The sequence below is a fragment of the Primulina eburnea genome, chromosome 9, assembly GCF_022965805.1.
Source record: "Primulina eburnea isolate SZY01 chromosome 9, ASM2296580v1, whole genome shotgun sequence".
Classification (NCBI taxonomy): Eukaryota; Viridiplantae; Streptophyta; class Magnoliopsida; order Lamiales; family Gesneriaceae; genus Primulina; species Primulina eburnea.
Genome location: NC_133109.1, coordinates 28413141 through 28422856, shown reverse-complemented (window position 1 = coordinate 28422856; position 9716 = coordinate 28413141). Strand labels below are relative to the sequence as shown.

The 9716-nt window shown below is 41.7% G+C and overlaps 2 protein-coding genes across 3 annotated transcripts; one reads left to right on the top strand and one right to left on the bottom strand.

The window, feature by feature from the left end:
- Nucleotides 1–607: 607 nt before the first annotated feature.
- LOC140841449 (peroxisomal membrane protein 11C-like) lies at nucleotides 608–3422 on the bottom strand. Of its 2 annotated transcripts, none has more exons than XM_073208897.1 (8): nucleotides 3145–3422; nucleotides 2274–2477; nucleotides 2044–2118; nucleotides 1894–1968; nucleotides 1731–1811; nucleotides 1278–1352; nucleotides 1002–1175; nucleotides 608–878 (listed from the first exon to the last, which is right to left on the bottom strand). In XM_073208897.1, exons 2-8 carry the CDS (start codon nucleotides 2463–2465, stop codon nucleotides 843–845), a joined length of 708 nt encoding a protein of 235 aa, XP_073064998.1. In that variant the 5' UTR covers nucleotides 2466–2477; nucleotides 3145–3422; the 3' UTR covers nucleotides 608–842. The 2 variants fall into 2 exon arrangements, with proteins under 2 accessions (XP_073064998.1, XP_073064997.1); XM_073208896.1 differs by having other exon boundaries at nucleotides 3255–3419.
- A 4159-nt stretch (nucleotides 3423–7581) lies between these two features.
- On the top strand, nucleotides 7582–9199 carry LOC140840859 (uncharacterized). The gene is made up of 3 exons (XM_073208021.1): nucleotides 7582–7689; nucleotides 7790–8395; nucleotides 8492–9199. Exons 1-3 carry the CDS (start codon nucleotides 7582–7584, stop codon nucleotides 9197–9199), a joined length of 1422 nt encoding a protein of 473 aa, XP_073064122.1.
- The last annotated feature ends 517 nt before the right edge of the window (nucleotides 9200–9716 follow it).

Genomic DNA, 9716 nt, shown 5'->3' with positions numbered 1-9716 from the left:
AATTTTTTTTACTTTTTTTTCAACCCGAACCCAACCCGAACCCGAAGCAACCCGAAAACCCCCAACCCGAACACGAACCCGTATAACCCAATTCAACCCGTCTAACCCGCCTAACCCGAATTTTATTAATTTTTTTAAAAAAAATTAATGAAAAAAATTCAAAAAAATAAAAAATAATAATAATATTTTAATTTAAACACATAATAACAAAATTTTCGATTTAAATTTGAAAGTTTAATCGTAGAAAATTATAAGTATATTTACTAAATCAAATAAAAAATTGTTAAAAAAATAAAAAATATGCAAAATAAATATCAAATGATGAAAATTTAGCACATAAATATACAATAAATTTTGTTCAAACATACAATATATAAAAATATAGGTAATATTTTCAAAAAAAAAGTTCGTGGGTCAATCCGACCCGCCTAACATGACACTAACCCGAATCCACCCAACCCGAACCCGAAAAACCCCAACCCGAACCTGATTTTTTTCGTGTTGGGTCGTGTCGGGTTGACGGGTCGTATCGCATTTTGACACCCCTAATCCCGCAGCATCGTTGATACATTATAGATATGGAGCATGAAAATACCCAAGAACATAATGCCTAGTAAATCTGCAAGATGTTGCTCATCAATATAGTGAAAGTAGAAGCAGTCATTTGGTTTGGTTCAGCTGATCACCTTAGGAAGCAGCAAATATATTATTAATATGGTGTTTTTTACTGAAACGAGCGACGGCAACAGTTGACATTAAACAAGGTGACGAACCACACCCGACTGTCCAGCGTCATGCACGGATTCATGACTGAGCGATGTCGACAAAATAAAGTTCCTTTTTCAGGTTGTTTTCGCCTTCTGTGGTGAAGGAAGCAACTGCACAAAACAAGGAAAGAGCATTGCATAATCAAAATGCGTCGATTCATCATCTTAAACAACTAGCCTATCATTCCAAACTATAGAAGAATATAAAAAAACGCAATATGGAAAAAGAAATACCTGGTAGCAGGAGATGAGAGAGCTTGCAAATCCAAAGGCACCAGTTACCCGAGGAGTGACTTTCTTGGGTACTAATTGAAGCAAGCCAACTGCAACCACCAAGTCCATGGTCGCTTTTACAAGAGCTATCGATCTGCCGTTGGATTTGTTCATCTTACTTTGATAGTTTTCATTCTGTAATGAAACAATCAAAGAGGATGGCGAAAGAATGTATTAACAAGACAAATTCAAGGTTTAGATAACCAGATTATGTCATGTCACATCCATACAACAAACCTTGTATTTATCAGTATTCTTCAGTTCCTTCTCCAACTTCTTAATTGATGCTGAAAGCCTACCAAGCTCACCAATCTGAAGCAATAAATGTAAGCACACAAAACATGTCAGTTGATTTGTATGCCGTTTCAGAATCGATTGAAATCAAAGCCAATAAAATTTAATCACATTTAATGGTGCCTACATTAATTAATAATTTGACTTATTTATAGTAAATTTCTTGACCATATTTACGTTTAAGCCATTTTTTCACCCATGAGAAAGTGCTGGTTGCATCCAAAATGGAGAAAGCATAGTAAGATTTTCATCCCTTTGGTCATTTGTTAGTTGATAGTTGATACTACTGCCAGATGGTTTTACTGTACAAATCTTATGTTATTTTTGTTTTATTCCTCTCTACAACTAAACTTCATGCTCAGGCTACGAAGTTGAAGTGGAAGGTTGGCAATATACCTCAACCAAAATGGTGCAGACAGAAGCGCCTAACCAAGAGAAGAGAGATATCCTTCCAATTAGTTCTAGACGTTCTTTGTTCTGCATCAAGAAAACACTTGCTCACCCCAACAACAAAGTTTTTACCAATAAGGGCCTGAATTAGAGAAGTTTTGAGGCTTACCTTATATATTCCTGTCCTACCCAACCATGAAATTTGATCCAAAAACAAGAAAGTGGACAAGAGGGCATTTGTCGACTGCATTTTGCACCAACTAAATGGTAATAGTTCCCAGAAGAAGATCAAATGGAATCATTATCAAGGATTCAATACCTTTCCCAACAGAATCAGAGGAAGTGGAGTCTCGGGAGCGCTTGGACTGATGAGAGGATGGAGACAATTGATAAACTGTAAAATACAAAGGGACATAGAAAGTCTGTCAAGATATTAAGCATGCAACTAAGATATAAGACCAAAACATCACTCATCTGTAGCGTTAGAACATAATATCTCTCTGGAATGGATACTACACTTTCCTCGTCGAAAATACTTGAATCGCTGACCTTAAATAAACGAAAAACTTTTCGAGCTGAGCTAGTTGATTTGTCAACATCTTGAGCCGTTCCAGGCTCTCCATTACTCAAGAATTTCGAACCATATTGTATGGCCCTGCATATCTTATCCCTGGCTTCAGCCTTATTCAGATAAATGATAGCAAGAGCAAGCTCTGCTCTGGCAACATCTAATGAACTCATCTTTTATCTTACCTGAAAAGGGAAAAAAAGAAGACGATTGCTACTGGCCATATTCATGTTAATCAAACAGCAGGCATGTGTATCTAGTAACACAACACTTAAGTAGAACATATAATCCAGCCTCGACATGATATGATAGTCCAACAACTCTTATATAAGAGAGCCGAGTTCTTTATTCGATATCCTTCACTGGCAAGCTTACACGCAGCTAGTTTCTTGCGACTTTAACTGATGCACATGATTTTAGTTTATTACAGGTGGAGCATGGATTAAGAGTTCCCCAAGGAGTACACTCCATGGTTCCCATTCTCATACACAACATCTTACTTCGATTCGATAATCATTTAATTCTTTCATTTTTTGAAGTACTGAACAATATACAACTGCATCAACATCATCTATTGAATGGATTACTCAAACAATTGTTATCTATATGCAAAGTCCTCGAGAAAAAGCTTTCACAGTCATAATATCTTGGTAGAACAACTTTCACCATCAATTTTCTCCCACGAGTAACTGAAAGAACAAGGATAACGCACATTCATTTCCATAATCCGTCCTACGAAATTCATAGCAATCTAAAGAATCACAAATGAATGATCACATCTTACTCAAAAACTATAGAAAACCCGTTGACTTACTCTAACAGGAAGATATAATATATCATTTAATCAAGTACCAAAAGGGAAGAAACACCAAATTTCTACTGATTTCGGAGAGAACCGATCAATGAATCATCAGAAACAACATCACAGATCCATCGACAACCCGAGTAGGCGTGATTATTACCTGTTTTTGTGCCGATTATGTTGCTCGAAATTCACAATATTAATGTTTATTCTCTCTCTCTGCCTACTTCCACTCTCTGAGCAAACAGTTCTTGTTCGGCGGCTTGACTTGTTTCGCTCGATGGTAGAATTCGTGTCATCAAATGCTTGCCAAAGTTGACCCATCGTTTAAGAAATTCAGAAATTGCATGCACGGATTTGGCCGCCATGTTAATTTAATATTTTTTCTAATAAAAAAAACTAAAATACTAATTTCATTATTCTCTATTTCATTAAAAAAACTAAAATACTAATTGATGGGTATAAGATCAATTATTTGTTGAATTAATAAAATCAATTGAGTTTAGCTCAATTGATGTCCAAAATATTAATTATACTTACAGAAGCTCAAGCCTATTAGATTATCTTAAAAATCTATAAATAGAGGAGTTTCCGGAGAATTGAAGGTATGCTCTCATTTTCATAAAAGTTCTTTATTTCTCTGAATTTTCTTTGGACTGCTTACTGACTTGAGCATCGGAGTGTTTACGTCGGGAACCCTCCCGACGCCCACTTGACGAGTGTTCGTGACGCAGGTGACGTCCAGCAAATTAACGATATATTGCCTACGTGGATCCTTTTACCAGCCCGGTGAGCCCATTTACGGGTCCAGTAGACCAGTTTACTAATCAGTCCGATTTCGCGTGCGCAGTCTACTCATTTATTTTAGCTGCATCAGCTTGGCGCCGTCTGTGGGAAAGTGTCACTTCGTCACTCGAGGATGCACACTCGTTCGCACACCTCTCGCAACGTAAGGGGTGAGGGAAACCCGCCTATTATTAGTTCGCAGTCAGAAATGCTCATCACCCAAGAGGCGCTGAAAGCCATGATGGAAGAGACATCCACTCGCACATCAGCTGAAGCAGTGGCCCAGATGCTTGCACATCATCCACGTACTAATACTGGTGAAACAACTCCCAACAACCGTTCGACTTCCCATGACCCCAGCAAGACGACCAGGTGCAATGATGAAGCTTGCAATGAAGATGAATCAAACGGCCGTACACATCGGCCTCCTCCACGAAGAGAAAGTATCTCGCTCCACACTTACGCACGAGGATCTCGCACTTTGAATGAGCAAGACAGCTGATTGGCCGTTTTACCTGCTCGGCGCAGCCCTTTTACCACTGCCATCTTAGCCGAGTCGGTACCAGTGGGAGTGAAAATACCCAACTTGCCAGAGTACGAGAGAATGGGTGACCCACAAGATCATCTCGACAAATTCTATGCGAAGGCAGATTTATACGATATTAGTGAAGCCGCTCACTGCAAAATCTTCCGAACTACCCTATTTAGTTGTGCACTTACTTGGTTCAACAAGCTCCCTCCAGGAACCATAGATAGCTTGGAGCAACTAACTCAGCGTTTTCTCCATCACTTCTCTATCAACAAAAAATACCCAAAAACAACAACTTATTTAATTACGATAATTCAGAAGGAAGGGGAATGCCTGAGAGAATACGTACAACGGTTCACACAAGCTGTGCACGAGGTTCCCCATGTTAACCATGACCTGTTAGCCGGAGTAATGTAGCAGAACCTCCGCCATCGAAAATTCATGGAATCTATAGCTGGAAAGCCCCCAAGCACTCTGGAGGAATTGTTAGAAAGAGCTGAAAAACATATACGCATTGAAGAGGCCATCGAACCACGATACTTAGGGAAAAGAAAAGGGAAGATGAAAGACCAGAAGGGGAAAGAGGGAGGAAAAACGAACGGCCCAAAGTCCAAGACTCCAATACACTCCCTTAAAGGCACGCTTGCCAGACATACTGGTAGTAGCAGAGCAGCATGGTTTACTACAACCCCCGTGCCCGATGAAAGAAAACCCTAAGCGTCAAAGATCTGACAAATACTGCCGGTTCCACAAAGATAAAGGTCATTTCACTAAAGATTGTTTCGGCCTTCAGGCCGAGATAGAAAAGTTGATCAAACAAGGATATTTAGTTGACTATGTGGATAGATTCCGCAGTTAGCAGAAAGGCAACAAGCATCCTGATGACAACCACCCAAGCGAGCAGTAGCAAGAACAGATCGAGAGGAGCAAAAAACCTGAGCAGAGAGGCGAGAACATGCCCACTGGAGGCATAATCTCTGTTATCATTGGGGGACCCGCCTGTGGTGATTCAAACAATGCAAGGAAAAATCTCGCACGGACAGCAAGACGTGATCAAAATTCCTCATGTTTAATCGTAACTCAGTCGATTAACGAGATATCGAAGAAAGATGAAGAAGTGTTTTTGGAGAAGAGGACTTGGAAGCCTCTCGGGGAGAGCACAATGATGCCTTAACCATTTCCGCCACGATTTCTAACTTTTGGGTAAAGAAAATATTGGTGGACTCAGGAAGCTCTGCAGATATCATTTTTCATGGGGCATTCCAAAAGTTAGGTCTGAGTAATGTGCAATTAATGCGAGTGAATACTCCTCTCGTCGGTTTTGCCGGAGAAGTAGTTGAAGCACTAGGTGAAATCTCTCTACCCATATCCTTAGGATCTTATCCGCGACGGAGCACGAAAATGGTGAAGTTCTTAATAGTGAAAGCCCCCTCGGCTTACAACGTGATCCTTGGTCGTCCAAGCCTCAATCTGTTTCGTGCCATTTCATCCACATACCACATGAAGTTGAAATTCCCAACTCTAGAAGTGACAGGAGAGGCAGTCGGAGATAGCAGACTCGCAAGAGAATTTCATGCGTCCATTTTGCTAAATGCAGTGGAGACTCGAAGAAGACAGGGACCCGACATAGATTCCTTGAAGGGAAAGAAACAAAAACTTGAACACGTTTCAAATGAAAAGGGAATACATCTCGTGGATGGAGAATCAAATGATAAAGAAAGGATGACCGCTCTCAAACATGTCGAAATAGTGCCCGGTGATCCAAGAAAAGCCCTCAGGATTGGGTCAGATCTGCCGATAGAAGTGGAGAACACTTTGACAACTTTTCTGCAGTGCAACGTCGATACATTTGCCTGGGATGACGAGTCATTACCAGGGATACCTCCAGGAATACGCACTTCATCATCTTAATGTGGATCCACAGATGAAACCGATTAAGCAGAAAAAGAGATCTTTTGGCCCAGATAAAAATAAACATATAGTTGATGAGGTGGGAAAGCTCATAAAGGCCAAGTACATCAGGCCTGTTTCGTACCCGAAATGGTTAGCAAATGTTGTGTTGGTGCCAAAAACTGGAGGGAAATGGCGTCTTTGCATAGACTTCACTGATTTAAACAAGGCATGCCCTAAAGATCTTTTCCCATTGCCTCGGATCGATTTGTTGATCGACTCGACTGCAGGTTGCGAATTGCTCAGCTTCTTGGATGCCCACCAAGGGTATAATCAGATAGGATTAGCCCAGAGGATCAAGAAAAGGCTAGTTTCATCACTGATCGAGGGATCTATTGCTATGAGGTAATGCCATTCAGACTCAAGAACGCGGGAGCAACATATCAGCGATTGGTGAACAAGATGTTTGAGAACTTGATTGGGAAGAACATGGAGGTGTACATAGACGACATGCTTGTAAAAAGTGTCCGAGCGATCAAGCATGTGGAGGACCTGGAAGAATGCTTTGAAATATTACGAAAATATTGCATGAAGCTAAATCCAGAGAAATTTTGGTGTACGAGGTGGCAAGTTCCTGGGATTAATGGTTTCGCAAAGAGGAATAGAGGCAAACCTCGAAAAGATAAAGGCAATCTTAAGCATGACTCCCCCGCGGAGTGTAAAAGGAGTACAAGAATTAACTAGAAGGATGACTGCTTTGAACCGTTTCATATCTAGATCTGCAGACAAATGCTTGCCTTTCTTCAAAATTCTAAGGCAAGGAAAGGGATTCAAGTGGATGTAAGAATGTCAGCAAGCATTCGAAGACTTAAAGAAGTATTTGACTACACCGCCACTCCTAGCAAAACCCCGATTTGGGGATACACTGATACTTTATTTGGCGGTCTCACCTGAAGCGGTTAGCGCTGTGCTCGTGCTGAATGAAGAAAGAGAGCGTAAACATGTGTATTACATTAGTCGGACCTTACATCGAGCCGAGCTCCGATACACCAACATCGAGAAATTAGCGCTTGCCTTAGTAATTGCAGCAAGAAAACTACGCCCATATTTACTATGTCACCAAGTGGTGGCACTCACTAATCACCCTCTAAAGCAAGTGTTATCTAGTCCAGAGGCGTCGGGCCAAATGATTAAGTAGGCCGTTGAGCTGAGCGAATTCGGACTTGAGTTTAAACCTCGCTCAGCTATTAAAGCACAAGTTCTCGCAGATTTTCTTGTTGAAATGACAACTAATGAGGCAGAAGGATCCGTTCCAACTTGGGTGGTCCATGTTGATGGATCCTCAACTTCGCATGGGAGCGGAGCCGGGGTATTGCTAGAAATCCTCAAGGTGATAAATTGATGTATTCCATTAAATTTCAATTCCCCGCGGCAAATAATGAGGCCGAGTATGAGGCACTCATAGCAAGGAATTAAGTTGGCTCTGTCAGGTTGGAGCAAGAAGTCTGGTGGTGCACAGTGATTCCCAGCTAGTCGTTAACCAACTCAATGGAACTTACGAAGCGAAAGAAGAAAAAATGAACCAATATGTGACCCGAGTTAACGAATTGCTCGCTCTACTGGAGAGCTACGAGATAAAACAAGTGCCTAGGGCAAAAAATGAAGTGGAAGACCGTCTGGCCAAGATAGCCAGTTCCTGGACTAACATATACAACAGAACGATAACTTTCCTGACAATCAGTAAGGAGGAGGCTGAGAAGGCCGGCTGCAACATCTTCTGCGTAGAGGGAGAAGAACCAAGCTGGAAAGAAGAAATTGTTAACTATCTAATGCGTGACGATCTATCTCAAGATCCCGCCGCTGCACGTAAGCTAAGGATAAGAGCTGCGCGATTCACAATTATAGATGGAGAGCTTTATAAACGAGGTTACTCTCAGCCTTTCTTAAAGTGTCTCACCCCGAGCAAGGCAGACTACGTTCTCTGCGAGATCCACGAAAGAATATGTGGAAACCACTTGGGAGGGATAGCATTGGCTGCCAAAACCTTACGACAAGGTTACTTATGGCCAACCATGAGGAAAGATGCCATGAAATTGGTTAGACGGTGTCGATCTTGCCAAGAGCACGCCAATCTCTATCACCAACCTGCGACGTTGTTACAACCGCTTGAAAGCCCCCTACCTTTTGCCTAGTGGGGAATGGACCTGGTGGGACCTTTCCCCCCAGCTATGAGACAGAGAAAATTTCTCATAGTTGTTGTAGATTATTTCACGAAGTGGGTCGAGGCAGAGCCATTGGCAAAAATTTCGGAGAAAGACGTCATAGGTTTCTTGTGGAAAAACGTAGTGTGCAGGTTTGGGATTCCCCGAGCACTGATCTCGGACAACGGCGCTCAGTTCTCTGGAGCAAAACTAAAAGAGTGGTGTCAGGGTCTCTCTATCAAACAACTATTTACGTCGGTCGGCAACCCACAAGCCAATGGGCAAACAGAGGTAACTAACCAAACTATCTTGCAGCATCTGAAGACCCGTCTCGGCAACGCTAAAAGAAACTGGGTGGAAGAATTGCCGAGCGCATTGTGGGCGTACCGAACTACACCGCGCACATCGATAGGGGAATCACCTTTCAATCTGGCTTATGGTGTTGAAGCTATAGCCCCCGCTGAGATAGGAGAAACTTCATTGAGGGTTAAACAGTACAAGCAGCTTGAGAACGATCAGGCCCTTCGAGCCTCCTTGGATTTAATCGACGAATTGCGAGACGAAACATCCGTCCGAGTAGAAAGGTACAGGGCACGCATGGCTAAGGTTTACAATGACCGAGTAAATCCGAGATCCTTCCAAGTAGGATACCTTGTGATGAGAAAATCTGATGTCTTGCGTTACAGTCGAAAAACTTGACCCAAAGTGGGAGGGTCCCTATAAAGTGGTAGAGATAATCAAGATGGGTACTTATCGCCTCCAACACCAAAATGGGAAAGTACTACCTCGGCCGTGGAATGTAGCAAATATGAAGAAGTTTTATGCATAGAGGGACGTAGTTGAAAAAGAAAATAATAGTTTATGTTTGGTTGCTCCATGTGTCGTCATTTTGCTCATGTATCCCCATCATTACAGTACTCAATAAGATTATCAATTATTCTCCAATTTTAGCAAGGGATTTTTTTCATGTGTCATACTCCGAGTACATATGCTTATATCATTACCTTCCCTAGTAGTCGTCGAAGGCTCCAAAAAAAAAAAAGAGGTTTGGCCAACCTCGTGGGATTCCTGACATGACGACTCTAGAGAAGGTCCACGATGAAACCAGTCCCGAGATACCTCACCACCCTTAATGGGGGTTTAGGACTTCCCCTTGAGACAAAATCTTGAGAGATTAATCCCCTTCCAAGTACACATGAAAACAAGCATTACGTCA

Coding starts and splice junctions, on each gene's coding strand:
- LOC140841449 (XM_073208897.1), bottom strand. CDS start 2,465: ATGAGTTCATTAGATGTTGCCAGAGCAGAGCTTGCTCTTGCTATCATT. Junction 1,812..1,893: donor GTAGGACAGGAATATATAAG/GTAAGCCTCAAA, acceptor TTCTTGATGCAG/AACAAAGAACGTCTAGAACT. Junction 1,353..1,730: donor TCTGCACCATTTTGGTTGAG/GTATATTGCCAA, acceptor TTATTGCTTCAG/ATTGGTGAGCTTGGTAGGCT.
- LOC140840859 (XM_073208021.1), top strand. CDS start 7,582: ATGACAACTAATGAGGCAGAAGGATCCGTTCCAACTTGGGTGGTCCAT. Junction 7,690..7,789: donor TATTGCTAGAAATCCTCAAG/GTGATAAATTGA, acceptor TGGCTCTGTCAG/GTTGGAGCAAGAAGTCTGGT. Junction 8,396..8,491: donor GGAAAGATGCCATGAAATTG/GTTAGACGGTGT, acceptor CCTTTTGCCTAG/TGGGGAATGGACCTGGTGGG.